Here is a 19,269-nt window from a genome sequence, read left to right as displayed (position 1 = left end):
AATTTTCTCTGATTTCCCCTTTCATGACGGGGTGTGAAATTTTATATAACTCACCCATTTAAATTTTATTAAGGCTTAAAGTTATGCATAATTAAGGGCGTGGCCGCTTTGAGTGACAGGTGGGTGCCATCACAGGCAAGGCGCTACCATGGCAACAATGTTGGTTAGGTAACATAACCATGGCGTAACCCGGGATTCACAGAGTATAGATGGTCAAAATGCAAACTTGAGACATCAAAATGGGAGTCCACAAACCAATGGATGATGTCACAGTGGCTACGTCCGTTATTTTTATACAATCCTACTGAGAACTAAAATCAAACCTTGTCGGCTCCACCTGCAGTGCCAGCTGTTGGGAGCAGGCCAGGTTCTCATTCTCTCAATCAGCTGCCCATTAGCTAAATTGCAGATTTTTGGTAGCAAAATCTGTTTCTCCTCACTGAGGAGAGACAGCCACTGACCTCAGGCATAATGAGATGGGAGCTCTTGATTAAGTTCCTCTCTGATTTGAGAGTATAATTGAACATGTTGCAGATAGCACGTTTGCGCTATCGACAAGCTAAACTGCAAGGCCATGATGGTAATTCATCCCCAGCGTGCTCATGACTCTCAGTCATTACAGTAGGAGAAATCAGGGCACTTTGTATTGATTATTCAGTGCTTAAAAAAGAGCAACAGAAAATCAACCACACTGCCAAACTGATCATCATATATAATCAGTTCACTGGGGTTTAGTAGTTGGAAATATGCAAAGTGATATTCTGCCCTGCAGCTTTCTTTATTCTAATTGCACTTCAGACACTTGCTTATATTTTGACAGCTATATACTGTATGTGGAACAAGTATGGAAAACCGATAAGTGTTTAAAATCAAAACAATATAAAGTCAAACAAACAGTTTCTCAATGCATCCTTGTGCTGATTCAGGCTCTGTGACATAAGGGACATTACATGATTTAAAATATATGAAACTGTAAACTGATTTGATAAATCTTTGCATTTTCCTTTTTTAACAAATGTTTAGCTCATCAAACTTTAAACATCTGGTATTCATCAAAATAACAATATCCCTGTAATTATCAAAGATAATTATTAATAATTAAAAAATCAACAAAGTCATTAATGTGTATTAATAATAACAGGGCACCACCCTGAGATCAGGCACCAATAACCAAACAAGGGTGTTCATCCGAAAATGTCAACATCTGAGAAATATTAATATTACAGGATGAACAGTGAAGGTTTTAACCACACTGTTATCACATCTATACACACAATCACCGGAAACTTCTCTCTAAATGCACAACAGAGTTTAATAACACTAGCCATCTCAATTACAAATCAATAACGCTTCAGTTAATAAACATCTATCATGAGACTACAACTATCCAACACAAGCAACAATAAATAACAGTCGTTATAAACAGTAAGACAATATGTTTAATGGCGTCTGCCGGCTTAACACGTGTCTCGATCTACAGCATAACTTGGGGACAGAGCTGAGCGCTGTTACCGAGTAATCTGCTCACCGTGTGTGTGTGTGTGTGTGTGTGTAGGAGTGTGTATGTGCATGGTTAGTAAGAGGAGGAAGGAGGTGGAAGCACTAAAGAGCAAAAGATCTCAGTGATTGTGAGGAGAAGTGGCACTTGCTTTTATTTTCACAGAGACATGGCGTTGTCTGATCTCAATAAATAAAATGCAACCCACGGTCTCACACATGATGACAAGCTAACACAAAGCAGTCCAAGCAGCTGGACAAACACAAATCAGTTGAATTGTGATATCTTGGCTTTTTATCTAGCACCATCATCAGGTCAAAGCTTTTATGTGTGCTGTACTTTGCTTTATGAGCAAATACCTGTAAAAGCCATGACATTCCCATCAGTCTTTGTTGTACTAAATTATAAATCTAAAACTAGATGTGAACATAGTAAACATACCTGCTAAACATTAACATTTATCTCAAAACAACACTTTTCTGAAGTACAGCCTAGACTAGTAAACTCAGTTATGTTAATATTTTATCATATCATTTCCTATTTCTTACACCCCTCATAAGCCTCATAAGCATTTCCAAAATGCCTCTGCAGGGATATAATAGAGGACAAAATCAAAGTTATGACTGTATCAGACACACTGCTTAAAGCACAGAGGGACAAAATTTGTCAAGAGTGATTTTGTGAAGGCAGTGCATATCAGTCTAGCTTTGAAGTGGCATGCTGATATGAGCATGTTAAAGTATCGACATGTTAATGTGAGAGAACGGTTTCAAGTGTGAAAAAGATAAAAAGCTGCTGAAATGATCCAAACCATTGCCCAAACACTGATTGTGAAATAACCCTCCATAGATCCCTCAACTTTCCAGGGAGTTTGTGAAATGAGCATGAAATCATAAGTGCAGATTATGTGTTGTGGGCTCTAATGTGAGAATTACATTCCTCTCCCATGAAAGGATTGTGTGACAATAGCATGAGCAAGGCACACAATTTTCACTAATATGTTAAGTGAAAAAGAAACATAGGTATAACAGAAGATCTTTGATCAAGGTTAGATTTGAGGTCATTCAAGGGTTTTGGTTGAAAGAACAACAAATTACAGTTTGAGAGTACCCTATTTAAAGAACTGATGTACAGTCCAATCAGAATTCTTAAGAATGACATATCACATTGCAGTTAGCCTGTGGACAGTCATTGTCACAACTTTGGTTCCATAAATTCTGTGAAGGAGTCAGGAGTAGAAACAAGAAGTAGTGTGGTAGTGATGAAGAGAACTGTTGCTGGAGTGGTGTATGAATCCAAACACTGTAATAGTTCTATTTTGCAGGTGTTTCACCCTTTAATAGACTTTGCCACTGGTTAATGAGGCTGATGAGTGGTAACATGCCTTATGAATATGTGACAACTCTGCCACTTAGCTCCCTTTTGAAGCTTACTTAGGACCCTATTTTCATGATGGCACAGGGTACAAAACGCAGTGGCACACCGGCAAACTGCTATTTTCCTGCAGCACAATGAGGTTATTCCCCTGACTGCACAAGTTTGGTATCTTGGTTACTTGCTATGCACCACAGGGGGAGGAGAGGCATGGTAGAAGGTGCGGTGATCTCAATCCAGTGGCGCACTGCAATCTTGATCCCAAGAATGAGTTGATTATTAGATGGATCATTGTGATGCTGAGTAAATCACACATGGAAAACATGGTGATTACCGGATCATCAACGTGTCCAGAAAAGTGAATTCAACTTAAAAAAGACATCATCTGCTCTTGGCAGCATATTTGAGCTGCTATATTCATGTTGGAAACTCTTTATGTCCCAGCCAATAATATGTTTCCTCTGAGGAAAACTCTCCACAAGATTCCCAAACTGTCAGTGCCAATATAATTGGCCGCAATTGTCACAGCCTCTAACGTACCCATCTGTAATGTATGATAATGTATTCTTTCTTATCCCACCCTGGCACACCTGGCCACAAAAATGGCCAGGTGTGCCAGGCCTGGCCAAAAGTACACTGGGCATGCTGCACAGGGCGCGCTTGACTGTGATCTGTGCAGCGTTGCTGGGTTCAGGGAAATAGGGCCCCTTGAGTCAAGATGCCAAAGTCTTCAACAAACAGAATAACTGGTGTCACTGTAAGTTACATAATGAACAGACCTGCTCCGTCTGCTCTGATGCTATGGCGAAGGATTGTAACTACACTACACTGGTGTAGGGGTAGCAGCAGTGGGCTTTATCAAGTCTATCTGCTCCGTCAGCTTGGCATCAATGATGAAGGCAGCTTAGGTCAACAGCAAATTAATGGCTGGCTATTGTCACGATCAGAATGCTAGTTGAGGTAGCCAGGGTTCAGGTAATGCTTGCATCCTTGTCTTGTGCTTTACAATCAGGGTATTTAGAAGGCTTAGTGCAAATTCAGCAAATCATTTTACCAGTGCTACCTGTGTTGTGGCAGTATGACATGAAATATGACCAACGACTCCCTGAGGAGGACCTGACATCCTTTTTAGATGAGGAAACTCCTAAACACAGTAGTACATGCAATTGCAAAAATCGGTGATTTCAATATTCATGTTGATGATGCATCAGATAAATTTGTGTTTGAGTATTTAGGCACTACTCAATCTTTAAATTTAATGCAAGATATATCAGGGCCAACCTATAATCACGGTCACACTTTTGATTTGGTTTTTACTATGGGTCTGAATCTTAATACTCTATTTATTAATGACTTTTTCGTGTCTGACCACAAATGTATCATTTTTGATACTGTCTTCAATGCTGACACCCAATCCATCAAATACATGACCCATTCTCTCACACTCAACAGCCACTCTGCAGATAAATTTGCCTTTGTCTATGCAGACCTTAGTAAGGCTATGGCTTCCCCTACCCAGACCAATGATTTAGTCTGCTCCTTTAATAACCTCTGTTTGTCAATCCTAGATGTTATTGCTCCACTTAAAAACAAATCTATTTATACTGTTAACTCATCCCTTTGGATGAACGATGACATACACTGTCTTAAAAGAGAGTGCAGAATGGTAGAGTGTAGGTGGAAACACACTAAACTGGAGGTTCATTTTATTCACATGAAGGAACTACTTTCATATTTTAGTAAGAAAGTGAAAGAGGCAAGAAGTGCTTATTTTTGATTTGATTGATAAAAAAAAATCCCAGAGCTTTGTTTAGCACTATTGACAGATTTATTAACCCTGCCCCTCCCCTGTACCGGTCTTTTCAAATAATGATTGTGAAATGTTTTTATCAATTTTTGTGGACAACGTCACTGATATAAGGTCTAAAATATTGTCCTCCTGTACCCCTGAAGTAGAGTGTCCAAATGACCTTAGCAAACTCTCCACGTCGCTAGACTGCCTAACAGCTATCAAGGACTTGATGTCAGATAACTTCCTTTAACTTAACCCTGACAAAACAGAAGTCCTTATTATAGGCCTTGGGAGCATTTCTGAGAAAACACAGCAGTGTATCGGTCCTTTAGCAGCAAATGTTAAGCGAGCCTAGGAGTTTTCTTTGACCAACACATGAACTTTTAGTGGCACATAAAGAAAGTGGTCCAATTCTGTTTCTCCCAACTAAGAAACATTGTGAAAATCAAAACTATACTGTCCTTTCAACATCTGGAAAAAAATCATTCATGTTTTTGTCTCCTCCTGTCTTGATTAGTGTAACACAATGTTCACAACCCTGAGTTGCTCTTCTGTGTCATAGCTCCAGTTGGTCCAAAATGTGACCACCAGACTGTTAACTACTACATAACGTACGTCACACATCACACTAGTGTTGGCAAATCTTTACTGGTTACCCATAGAATATAGAGTTGATTTTAAAATTCTTTTGATTACCTATAAAGTACTACACGGGCTGGCCCCACTTTGTTTCTGAATTATTGTGTCCCCTTGCCACGGTGAGATCACTGAGGTCTACTGCCCTATGCCTTCTGGCTGTCCCGAAATCTAGGCTTAAAACCAAAGGTCGCTGTGCTTTTCCCCTAGTTATAAAAAATGGTGAGTCAGCTGATAGTTTTAAGAAGCTATTAAAAACTCACCTGTTTCATAAGCACTTTGTCCTGTAATGTGTGATTGCTCTCTGTGTAGCTTTTATTGTTTTTATTTTTTGTGTATCTGACTTCTGTGTTTGCCCACTGTAAAGTTTTATGGTTTTTATTGTTTTTTTATATTGATATTTCCTATTTTTGACTTTCTATTTTTTTTCAATTGTTTGCATTGTACAGCCCCTTGTAACTCTAGTTTTGAAAGGCGCTTTACAAATAAAGTACTTACTTACGTAGTTACTTACCTACTGACAATTACAGGTCCCCCAGGTAGCAGTCAACTTGATGACCCTTTGTTCCTTACCTCCTGTCCATGATGTAACTATTATCAGCACTACAGGGTTGGATCCCCAAGCAGAGATCATCCGTCCGCAGATGTTGCAGGTTTCCATTATTCATAAAGAGAAACTGGCAGAGGTCATTAAGGTGATACTCCACCTCGTGAATGGTGGCTGTAGTCAGCTTGGATTCACTGTTTATGATGAATTTCAATGTTGACCCAGTCACGCTAGTCGCTTGAGCTGTTGTGATATTTTTCAATTGAAGATTATTGACATACTGGTGTTTGTTGTTGTTTTTGTAGCCATAAGTCTAAATGCACCATTAGACCAAGGTGCTGGTCTGGGGAAGCTTTAAACCTCACAGTGTCACTGGAGATGACAGGAGGAGGAGGTCAGGTGGTGACAAAATCATTAGAAACCATTCTCTGGGGAATATGATTACCTGATTTAGAGAAAATCTGGCCCGCTGTTTAGGAGATTATTTGCACTGGACCAAGGTTTGGGCCAATGAATCAAGTAATGGACATTGCCATTGGTGTGTCAGTTTGCAGGACAAGAATTATTATAATTTTACTGGTTACTTCAAGAATATGTATCTAAAACAGTCTGGTAAGGGTCAAGTGTAGGGTTAACGCTTTAATTTTGGTAAAAATAAACCTCTGACTTGACAATGGCTGTAGTGCCTGTAAAAAACAAAATTGTAACCTGGATTATAGCATTTGAAGGTGAACCTATCCTTCTACCCACCCACCCAACCTCTACTCCAACAACTTCAAGTTCACTGTGCTATTCACTAATTAACTAAACTTAACTAATTTAACTACTTTGTCTAACTACTGCATCACATAGTTCTAGTGATTTTGCCTTCATGTAATCCTCTCTTGGTGAGGAAACGTGTCTCTAACTTGTCATGCATACAGCATATTATTAGCATTTCACACATTATAGTCATCCATAAGTTTTGTAAAGCATGGCTGCTTCCATCCCAGTTTCACTGCAACATCAACAACAGAGTATATGGACATGCATAGAAATGACAGAGTCACCAAGAGTTACCCCATGATGAAGGTAGAATAAGTGCAACGATGACTTTCTTTTCATTTTCATCAGCCTGTGCAGAGTAGGAATATGGGATCCTAGTGCTGACTAGGAAACACATACATAGACACACACTTCAGTCATACACCCATTCTGCAAGCCCATCATTGGCCCGACCTCTTCCACTGTAGCATGAACACTGGATGTCCATCCATCACAGTAAATGAAAGGTGGACAAAGCGTGTGCTAAATATGTGTGTGTGCTGAGATAACATTAAAAACGCACTAAAGGTCTTTCAGTTGAAAAATTACCCATTTCCAAATGTATCACAATCTTGTAATGCTGCTCAACTGACCGCATGCAATCATGTTATTACCTGGACAATTTGTCAGTATATCTCAGTGAGTGGAGTTAATGACTTGTGATATACAGTGGAGGTCTCTCAACCCTGCATTTAGTTCTTCTTCCTGCACACACTATGAGTATCTGTTTCATTGTCCAGCTCTGTGTTGCGTTTGAGCCATGTTAGTTGTGGCTGAAGGTGCTGTGGTACTCACAGTGTTTTGTCACAGTCTGCTGCTGCCATAAATCGCTTGAAACGTTTGTGGCTGTTGGATTAGTGATGAGCAGAAGGGAGGCATGCTCATTTACAACCTGGGCAGTGAGGGACAGAAGATTTTTAGGGCTCTCAGAAGCACCGCTACATATGTCATGAAGATTTCACTCCCCCATACTCTCATATTTAGGTATGAAGCCTATTATGTAGCCAACCTGAGACGTTTAGCTAGCCTCTGTTAGTTGGCTGAGCACACTAATAACCCGAAGGTCGGAGATAAAATGCTAATGTCTCCCTGATGATCTGACTCTGGCAAAGGCTGTGAAAATAGCATTCTAGATTGAAACTGTGGCCAGATTAGCATCTCAGCTGGTGCTGACGACTTCTATTGCTGTGAAAACTCAACTAAAATTGGCATTGTGGGTACACTCACCTTCTCTTCCCAGCTCAACTAACCTGGATCCTAGAGATTACAGCCTAATCCCTAGACTTCCTCCTCCAGCACACCACAAACATGGCCCCCTTGATGTGAGCTTCTGAAAAAGGGGCTCAACGTGGATCTGGGACATACAGTATAGTTAGCGCATAGTGGCAGAAAAATCCACATGGTTGGTAACTTGCAGTCTACCCAGATTAACTAATTTAATTGCAAGTTCATGCATAATTTTATTGTTCCAAGGGGCATGTTGTCTATGAGTCACATCAGTCAGGGGTGTAGTTACTGCGGTAAACACAGCATTTTGAGGTTGTTGTTAGAGTTAGAGTTTGTATGTGCAGAACACAATAAAGTAATGTGTGTGAAATGGAGCCAACGTCCACAAGTTATTAAAAGTGACACTGCTTTGTCTGTGGCTTCACCTCTGCCTGTCTCTCTCTTTATTTCATGCCAATATTTATTTCCCGCTCTCCTGCAACACCAGGACTTTAGCATTCTCACACCTCTACATTTTATCTATACCCCTGTACTTTTGATCATGTCAGAAAAAATTGCCAATTGCAGTCATTTGCGGGTGCACTACTTGACAAAAGGGTGGGTGAGATGGTTTGAGTGTGAAGCTTACACAGGTCGTGATGTTGATCTCAGCCTGCTGTAATGGCTCCAGGCCATTAACCCTCCCTGTCATTTGCAATGACGTGCTTTTGAACAAGGAAAATGGCCCTGCCCACATAACTTATGCGGCACTCACCACTCTTGCTGCCAGCCTGTGGCTTAGTGCCATGCCTTTTTCCCCGTCCAGTCTATCATCATCACTGCAGTTAGATTCTACATTAGAGGCTCCCGCCTTTTAAGTCCATTCAATTTCTACATCTATTCATTATAATAACAAAACATGCTATTTCAATATAATTACTGTACATGCCAATTTTGCTACTATCTCTTATCACTAATTAATGCAACTTTGATGTGGCAGTTATTAAACTCTACATTTATTCTTTTATAATACCCTTTGTCAGCTTGGCCTGATGCGCTTTATGATGATATTTCTCAATTGTTTAAATAAAACAAAAGGCATGTAGACACACACAGAGGCGACAATCTGGGAATGTACAGAACTGTAACATCAGAGAATTGAGAGAGTTGCTTAAATGACTACTTTTGTTAGGCTCTATATGTGCAAGTCACCTGTCGGGTATAGATAATACATCCAAACCAACTTGGGACCACTGCCAATTATTTTGGGCTCCCATTTGTTTTTTCTAATATCTTGCCCACAGTGGAAAAATATTGTAATGCAATGCAAGTTTTATTGTAAAAAGACTTTTCTGTCAGATTGCTACGTGTTTAATTTCCCAGATGTTCCTATTTTTATGATTTTTAGGTGTAAATGGACCAATCAGCCTCTATCTTAAAAGCAAATCTTGGATCACAACTATTTATTTATAGGGGGACAGTTCACATTAATCATCATTTATATATTAACGACATTAATGTAAATGTGAGGTGGTTAGCTCAACGGCTAATTCGCACCGAAAACAACAGTGAACAGTTTTACTTACAACAGTTAACAGTTTTAATTAAATGAGGTCAACAACTGTTTAACAGTTCAATAAAACAATAGTTGTTGTGTAGTTTTAGTCCCTGTATTAAAATATCTGTCAATCATTTTATGTCAAGTTTTAATCTTCTGTTTTGAATTTTGTTAGTGGGACTGCCCTTCTGTTTACATTACATCTTTTCTGTTTGGAGCCAATTCCTTCCAAATAAGGAAACATGCCCCACTACTAACACCGAGCAGTTCACACTTGGGCTAACATAAGCTATTTTAGTTAAATTATGCTAACACATAGTTATCAAATAACATTAAACTTACCAAAATATAGCCTAGCGTATGTAGTCCAGAGCCAGAGACAACAGCAGGTGAGCCAACTGTCAGTCATGGTTGTCAATCATCAAAGCTTCCTCAAATCTTATGAACGGAGTATAGGACACCACACTCTTTAATTCCATGTGATAGAACAACACTTCTTTCATTCAAATGCGAGGAGGTGAATTCTACAGAGACATGGCTGAGTGTCTCACCCCAGACCCTCAAACAGACCTCTTTCCCAAGTGGGGGTGTGACAACATGACACTGACCAAAGTTAAACACTGTGACAAAATGGAGATTAAAGAGACCTCCTAAGAGACCATTTTTGACCAATAACTAAATTATGGCCTGAACAAAAAGCCTAAAATGTCCTGAAGGACATTCATAGAGTCTCCCTCTGTATATCTGAGCCAAATCTGAATTTCATGTGATTTAAAGGTCTAATCATGATGTAAATCATGTAATGTTGTTTGGTATCTCATAAAAATGCTTAAAGAACAGTATAACTTTAATAGCTGTGCCACAGTCTGTTGAAGAGAGTTTTATTATTATTATTGTTATTATTATCATTCCATTTTATTACATGTGACAATACTGTCCTCCATTGATAAGGTTAGAACTTCATATTGAATTTTTAAATGTTATGACAGAGTTAATGAATGTTGTATGGTCACTATGCAATGGTACTTCAAAATCACCTAAGTGTTTAACTTTGGATCTTCTAACGTTATAGACAATCATATTTTAACAGTTAAATTAGATAAGTAGTAACATTGATATGCCCATCTCAAGTCAAAAGTATCAGACACACTTTAAAGGTCCCACACAAACAAAATAAATATTCATCAGAACTTATTATTTAGTATTTCTAGAGAGAAGTTGACACTTTTTGAATGGGTGACTATTGGAGCCAGCATCCAGTGGCCGTACTTGAGGGTTGGCTTCAGCCTCAAGTTGTAGTAGTTGCTGCTTGGTGTCTGCCTGCCAGCCTCAGCAGGGAGGGTTTGTTTGTTGTAACTCTGGCTCAGCACAAGTGGATAAGCATATAGTTGTCTCAGAGGATACAGTGTTCAAGAGGAAAGCAAAATCCTAGAGCCGTTTCTGAGCACACCAAAAGGTGTTGATTGCTGTGAGGTATGCTTAAATGCTCAGGGGTCATGCAGATATTAATAATGTGCATTGAATTAATATATCATACAGACTGAAATATTGACTTGCTGGTGACACAAGATGAAGTCAGGGGGTCACAAAGTCATTAGGATTTATCCTCTGGGGAATCTGGATGCCTGTGCCAAATTTCATAATAATTCATTTAACAGTAGGGATGTCTCACTCAAAACCAAAACAGTCAACCTCATAATGGCACCAGATGAAATATCAGCATAATCCCAAAATCATTTGGGATCTGTACAAACCGTCATGATGGTAACCCATCCAATATTTGAGATATTTCAGTCTGGACTAAGCCGTCCAACATTGTGATCCCACAGCCATGGGACTAATGTGGCTGAAAAAAGGTCTGCATTATGTGGCATTTATTCAAATATCTGTATTACTTAAATTAAAACATGCTTTAACATCAAATCACTGTCTTTTTTCAGTAATAGACTTAAAAGATTATTTAAGTACTAGACAGTGGAATATGTGTAATTTGTATTACTTAATTATTCAGGTGCCAGGTACCTCACTTTCCCAAAGGAAAAATCTTCACACCATGTTCAGTTCAGAATATTTTATGGAAAAAAGATGTCACAGCATTTAGGCCTCATATTATTTGATCAACAAAGTAAAATCTGGGAAGTGCAGTGCAAAAGCATCACAGCAAGGACTACTTAGCCTCTAACTAAGAAAAGAAATAAATAAGTAAACCCTCATGGATTACTGTGTGATTTAAAGCTGTACAAGGCAGCTTTGGAATTTGACAGCCTCAGTTAGAGGCAGTGAGAGATGACCACAGAATGTTGAAGAACACGGACATAGCATCCACTATAGGTTCCTGAAGGGACATTTTTCAGCTGGGATGTGGGTTTACTGCTCATCGCCATCTGTGTCAGTTACTGGAGCCAGATAATACATGTTCAGAGGAGCGAGAACATGTGAACTCTTCAATACCTTTAATAAAACTGTTTTTTATGTTTCCCTCCCACCACCACCACAGTTAAAAAGTATCATTAGAAAGTACCACGAAAAAACATGGCGAAACATGACTGTTGCCTGTTTACACATCCAGCAGGCACAGATTTACATTAGCATTCATTTGCATTCATTTGATAAATTTAAGTCCAATTTCCACTGTCCTTTTAGCTCTGTTTTGGTCTCCACCATCTCCTGAGAAAAAATATTAGCAATGCAGGGTCGTCTGGCAAAAAAATGTAACGTGATTAAACTTTTGCTGCAATGCAAGGTTATCTGGTTAGGCACTGCGTTGGGCAATCACATACATAGAAGCTCATATTCTTGGTGGATTACTTTAGTAATGTGAACACCGTATTTCTACTGTTTACCTTGCAAATATCACAAGTAAAGATGAAATAGTCGCTGCTGTGATCACTTTCCAGAGTAGAAGAATCATGTCTGTGAGTGTTACAAACCATTCTGCAGTGTTTTGGCATCTGATAAGCCTTTAAACACATGGATTGTATTTAATTGTCTCACCGGTACCTTAAACAACCCGCTCCCACCAACGCAGACCCTTGCATTGTTTTAACACAGGGCTATTTTTGAATGCAGCCTGTATAACGTAAATTTCCTGTTCACTAGCTAGTCTTTAACTTTGCAGGCCAGCCAGACTAAAATGGGGGGTACTGCAGAGTTTGTGATAATTCTTTGTGGGTTTGTCACTATAAGCGACCCCTTTCACACATAATCATTAGGAAAAAAGATGGAAAAATACAAAGAAAGAACAAACTGCAACAACTTAGTTGTGGTCGCTTTCAGGTGGCCTATTGTTAAGCAAGGGAACAGTAATGATGCCTCCTGCTAACAATAATGCTCTCTGCTGGGGGAGGAATTCAATAAATATCACTGCATGTTACACTTTTGACCTTTGAGATATTAAGTGTGATGGACAAACAAGAAAAGCAGAAACAAAACAACTGGACAGACAGTCAGACACTTACCCATATCCCCCTCAGCGATGAGAATGTTCAGACCTGAATATATTTATGTTTTTTATTTCATCGAAGCAGTCTCTACATGCTGTCACTGTGTGTGTGTGTGTGTGTGTGTGTGTGTGTGTGTGTGTGTGTGTGTGTGTGTGTGTGTGTGTGTGTGTGTGTGTGTGTGTGTGTGTGTGTGTGTGTGTGTGTGTGGTCAGCTCTGTGTCTGCTGCAGTATCACGCTCCACTGGGCTGAGAAGTGTTTGCTGATATCATGTTTTCTCCAAAGCCACACAGGTCAGCCCCTCAGAACTGCAAGATGTATTTCAAGAGACCTCCTCCAATATCTTCCAGATCAACGCCAACGGTAAAATGAACATTCATCAGTAAAACTGTGTGTGTGTGTGTGTGTGCATTTGTTCTTGTGGTGCTGTCTTGAGAGAACCACTTTGACACCCTTTGACCGAGGGCATTCTGGCCAGTCCTCCTCTTTTTCAAATACATTTTAGGAGGAGCTTTAGTACTGGGTTTAAATTTGGACTAAGTTTAGTTCAGAATCTTGGCTTTGGTCTGAAGTAGAAGTAGTGCTAAATTTAAAGTGTTAAGGTTAGTTTAAGATTTATGGTTGAGTCCAGAGTTCAGACTATTATTAGTATCAGATTTAAATTTTAGTTTTGGTAAGTTTAGCATTTTGTCTTGGGTTTAAGGTTTAAAGTGAAAGTATCACTAAATTTAAATTAGGGTTAAAAGTAGTTTCAGATCAAAGCTTGATATGAGGGTTCTGATTAGTTATTAGTTCCAGGTTTAAATTCAGGATACATTTCAGTTCAGAATTATGGTTTTGGATTAGTGTTAAGAATAAAACTACTAAGTGGAATTCAGGGTTCAGGGTTAGGGTTAAAGGTTAGGTTAGGTTAGGCTAGTCTAGTGTGCCATTAGAGCTCTATGTGTCCATTCTTGACTTACTAAAAGAGATATGGATAAAAAAGTTTTGAGATGGTCCCTTAAATAATAGAATATACTGTATATCACAATTAAGAGTTAAGACTTTAAGTTAGTTCATTTTTTAATAATTATTTGAATCCAATTGAACATACAGTCAGGGTGCAATTTGTGAAAAAATCTGGTGGGCAGTGAGGGGGTTGAAACATTTTTATTCACAGAATCAGAACCACAGTGAGCCTATACAGACTACGACAGACTACTTACAAACTTAAATTAAACAATTACAAAACTTGAAATTGACCACTGCATTTGCAGGAATATTTTAATCCATTAAAAACATTTTAAATCATCAAGTGGTGTGATATTTTCACTCTCAGCGATGTGATGTCAAGTTCATGCCTTGTCCTTTCCTCATGCAGACACATAGGAGATGTGATCATGTATAACACAACAAAAGATTGCATGCTTATTTAACATGGCAGAATTAAATCACCCGACACTCCTTTCAGTACTGTGGACAGTGCCACTTGGCCAGACGTGCCAATACACTTAATCGCATTCTTGCAAGTCATTGGTTAATTCAGCCCCATACGCAGCACGCAGCAAACTTCAATATTGAATAGAAAATAATCACAACATGCAATAACACAACATGCTATCATCATAAAAATAAATAGGCTACAGTAGATGCCTACTTGTCAGACTAAGAAAACAGTCTACTTTGATGACGGACTTCTGGCTTCTTTTTATTCCTTTCCTGTGGAGGGGTCACCTTTGGCGTGTCGCCCCTCTTTTACCCACAACTCTAAAAATCTATAAGCAGGGAAGGAGGAAACCCCTGGTCCATTTACTGCGTCATCACATAGCCTAGGCATGGTGTCATCTCTATTGTCATGCAAGCGCTGACAGTGAAAATCCACTTCTGATTTTATTGTTTGCACTAATGACAGTTCTCACGTCGCAGTGCTTAGATTTTTTTTTAAATAGCCTATTTTTTATTTTAGATATTTTATATGGTCTATGGGTGAAGTAGCATAAATCACTGAGGGGGATACATTTTTGTCCCCACTGGGGATAAAAATAACTCAGCAGTGGCAGGGATATATTGACCAGAGAAGGGGATATCCCCCCCCCCCCCGGCAAATTGCACCCTACTGGCAGAAGTGCATGAGTGTGTTTGTGAGTGTGGCACATACTCTAAATGTTTTTGTTCCATTGTTCCTCCAGTTGTCACACTAGAGAAGAATCTTCAATCACTGGGAACATCTAGAGATACAGCAGAGCTACGACAGAGTCTGTGAGTAATTCACACGCATACACACACTTCTAAATACAGTCTTGGTCGTCCAGCTCAGTGCAAGGGTTACATTTATCTCTGCTTTATGGAAAACTGCTTATTTTCTCTTTGTTTCATCGCCCTCTTTCATATTGATTATTCTTTTTTAGTTGAGCTGCCAGCAATTACCAGATTCAACACTGATGACAAAGTGGCCAATCTAAGATGATTGCATCTGTTTAAAATGCATTACATCCCACTGTGTTGGCTGGCATGTCATCAATTCTATCGAACATTTTTTATGATCGCCTTGGAAACTTACTGACAATGCTTGGCTGCTTTTATTTTTAACTTCCCATTTTCCTTCAGCAGTATTGACGATGGATGCAAACAACACATCCAGTGCCTCCAACTGATGCAAATTACATCCAGTATGATGCTTTGTGTTATTCAGCAGCTCTCAGTGTTTTGAAAGATTGTTCCAGAACACAGTCAGGAGGCTTCCTGTTTTTTTTCAAGAATTTCATGGTGACTTTCAGAGCTCATTAACTAGAGGCTTTTGTTTTGAACAGTAGGTTTCAACGATGCAGCAGTTTTCTGTTGTCGCCTGTGACAGACCTTAACATCAACTGATTCGGACACATTTTGATCACATTCAACATTCAACAACAGAATATAATAATAATTAACATTATCCTGCATGAAGGTGGATAGTTCTATTGTCCCAACATGTTGTGTGCTGATTTTAAGCCATTTTACCCTGACATAAGGAAAATTAAATCCATTTTAAACATAAAATATCACAAAAAAAGTATAAACATCTCTCATGCACCTACAGTGTTTTGAAAGTACCAGACTGAAAGAGCCAACCTCAAGCTTTCTTGATGAGAGTCTATTGACTGAACTGTCATTTTCCTTGTGAATGTCTATTGACCGAGCTGTTGTTTTCCTTGTGAGGGTCTATTGATTGAAATGCTATTTGACCAAAGCGAGTACCTATGAGGTTTGCATGAAAGTGGTCATTTTCAAAGAAAATTGGCACAAATGGTGGCCATATAGGCAACTTCAGGTATACAATACTGAAGTTTTGAAGAGGGAGAAGACGTTGGTTCTAGAAGTAATTTTCTCTCACAATGATGTCTTTAACTGAGAAAACTGTCTCACCAGAAGTGTCCATTTAGTAGCTGTTCTGGAGCTTTTGATCAGCTCACATGATCTTCATGAGCAGATGAAGTTGGCCAGTTGCCATGGAATTGTATATGTTCAAATTTACATATTTTCTGAGCATTTTACATCAAAACTCAGGAGCAGCCACTAAATGGACCTTATAGTAATATTGTATTATTTCTCAACTGCTGTTTCCAAGTATTAACTTTGAACCTCAGAGTTTATCAATGGGTGCTCATATTTTGTACTGATGATATAACCAGGAGAGTTTCATGTCTATCCAAGCCTCAGAAACACTCCCAACATTGTCTATGCAAAAAATCAATAGGACACTGGATGCCCAAAATAATTTCTCCCACTTCTCATCTCTACTGGCAAAGTAATTAAAGTTAGGATTATACTCCTAAACATGTACATGCAGTGCATTCCTTTTTGCTATATGCAAGTTGAGCTCATTAATGCATCAATGATTTATAAGATTAATAACCTCCACAAAGGGCACGAGTTAGGTTTGAGTTTCAGAAGTAGATGGGACAAATGATTAGGCTGGTGTCAGACCAGACCACCAAAAATCTACAATCATTGGTTCCTTCTGAAGACATAAATAACAAATATATATTCATTTTTTTGTAAAAAGTTCCTAAAACAGTAGTATCTAAAACATAGTGCCTTTGTTGGGGACTATTTTCAATGATGTATTAATACACATTTTGTGCTCTAGTGAGTATTTCCTGCACCAGGATTGTGTGTGTGGGATTGAGTCAAAATAAGAACATGACACCCAGTGCAACAGTGTGGCTCATTGATGTGTTTTGAATAGTTTTTGCACAACAATTGGACAACAATTGATGCTACAAACATTTTTGCCTGAATATGATATATCAGGTGATATATTTGTAGTATCCATTCATTGTTGGTTTTGGTCTTTTCATAGGATTTGTATACAGTGAAAAAATATAGAACATCACCAGACTTAACCAACAGCCAAGCTACATCAATCATATAGTTTGGTTTAGGCTATGCTCTGTTAAGGGTGTAATCAGGGGTGGACTTGGAGTCAATCAACACCAAGACATCAGACAATATTTTAAACAGCCTGAAATAAAGTGCTGCTTCAGAGGTGCTTCCCAGTGCTTTTGCTTCTGTTCATGGAGTTTTGATGATAGATAGCATTGGATTTTAATCAAGATGGCTGAGCAGTGACAGAAGACTGTAGCAATTCCCTCAAATGGTAACCTTACAGCGAGTAGTGGTTGGGAGTCTAAAACACTTTTGAAAACAGAGAATGTCTTGTCACCACATCACCAGCAGAAATCACACCCTTGACTCCCACCCATTCACACACCCACTGACACTGTCTGCTTGCCTCTCTGTGCCTGGTCCCCTTCATCACTGACTGCAGTACCATATGGAGGACGACAGCTATCTGATCTCCATCCAGTCACACAGAAAGAGGCCATATACATGCATATGCTGCACTAATCTCACACACAGCCGAGCGTCACACCCATGTTCCTCTCCAAGAAGCAAGACTCTTGGGTTTTGTAAAATAAAAGCAATTCTTGTTTGTGCCTGTGGTTAGAATAGTAACCCACCATCTGCATGCCTGTCTTCAGGCAAAAACTCAAATCTCACGGTTAATAGAATTTGACCCGCCCCTGTAATCGTGGAAATGCACACGGCAAAAAGTCTAAGTGGATTAATGGCCAGCACCCTCTGAGTGTCATTGTCTTTGTTAGCGCATTAGGCATTCACTGGTGTTCTAGCTGTAACACACCAGAGGACACGGGACAGGACTGTGTTTGGAGGAGAGCGCCCCCAACTGACTGAGGATGCCTCTGCAGAAACACAGTATGCTGCATTACATTATAATGCCAAATAGACTCTACAGCAAGAAGTAAATGAATTGAAGATTAACAAGAACAAGTACAAGAGAAATGTAAATGCTGTGGAAAGTGATATGTCAGAAAATTGAATTAATTTTAATTTTAATAAAATGTTCACATATTAATAATAATAATAACAATACTAATACTACTACTACTAATAATAATAATAATAATAATTGTATTTATATAGCACCTTTAAAGAGCATACATCAAAAAGTGCTTCACAACAAAAACAATGCAACAGACATTAAATGCAGACATCCAGCTAAAAAAACAAGGCAAAAACAGAAATAAACAAAACAAATTAATCAAAAGTCTAAAAAAAAATAGGACTTGAGCTGTTTTTTTTAAAGGTGTCCACAGTGGGAGAGAGTTCCAAATTTTAGGAGCTACAACCTCAAAAGCACAGTCTCCTTTTGTCTTGAGCCTGGAGCAAGAGCCTGGACAACCAACAAACCCTGATCCAAGGACCTCAGATTCCTACCAGTGTCATATAGCTGCAGTAGCTCTTTAATGTAGGCAGGGGCCTGACCATGCAAGGCTGTAAACATGATTACAAGGATCTTGAAATGTATTCTAATATTGATGGGAAGCCAGTGTAAATACATTAGGATTGGTGTTACATGAGACCTTTTGGGGGATTTGGTCAGGAGCTTGGCAGCAGCATTTTGAACTACTTGTAAGCGGTTCAGGGATGTCGTGCTAAGACAGGTGAAAAGAGAATTGCAGTAATCAAGATGGGAGGAAATGAACGCATGTATAATCATCTCCATCTCAGCTATGGACACAGTGGGCCTGAGTTTAGCAATGTTTCTCAGCTGGTAGACACAAGAGAAAACCAAACAATTTACATGCTTGTCAAGATTCAAAGCCTGGGCCATAGAAATACCCAGATTAGGAAGGGTAGGTTTAACAGAAGATAAAGAAGCAAGACTTTCCATCACCTTTGGGACAATGTCATCAGGAGCAGAAATTAAAACTTCTGTTTTATCAGTATTTAGCAAAAGAAAATGATCTTACATCCAATATTTTAAACACTTGAGGCAGTTCAGTAGAACAAACAGTTTTGAGACATCATAAGGTTTAAACGAAATGTATAATTGAATATCGTCTGCATAACAATGGAAGGAGACACCTTTA

At 39.0% G+C, this 19,269-nt stretch overlaps 1 protein-coding gene across 5 annotated transcripts in view; it reads left to right on the top strand.

The window, feature by feature from the left end:
• The window catches only part of tsnare1 (T-SNARE Domain Containing 1), a 220,753-nt gene that overhangs the window by 50,945 nt on the left and 150,539 nt on the right, over positions 1-19,269 (top strand). For all 5 annotated transcript variants that reach the window (XM_042422708.1, XM_042422706.1, XM_042422707.1 and 2 more), the window contains exons 4-5: positions 13,142-13,219; positions 15,025-15,094. In XM_042422708.1, coding sequence (XP_042278642.1) covers positions 13,142-13,219; positions 15,025-15,094 — 148 coding nt within the window. The remainder of the gene's footprint in view (positions 1-13,141; positions 13,220-15,024; positions 15,095-19,269) is intronic.

Source organism: Thunnus maccoyii, chromosome 10, assembly GCF_910596095.1.
Source record: "Thunnus maccoyii chromosome 10, fThuMac1.1, whole genome shotgun sequence".
Classification (NCBI taxonomy): Eukaryota; Metazoa; Chordata; class Actinopteri; order Scombriformes; family Scombridae; genus Thunnus; species Thunnus maccoyii.
Note: the sequence above shows the minus strand (reverse complement) of the source record. Positions and strands in the feature narration are given on the sequence as shown.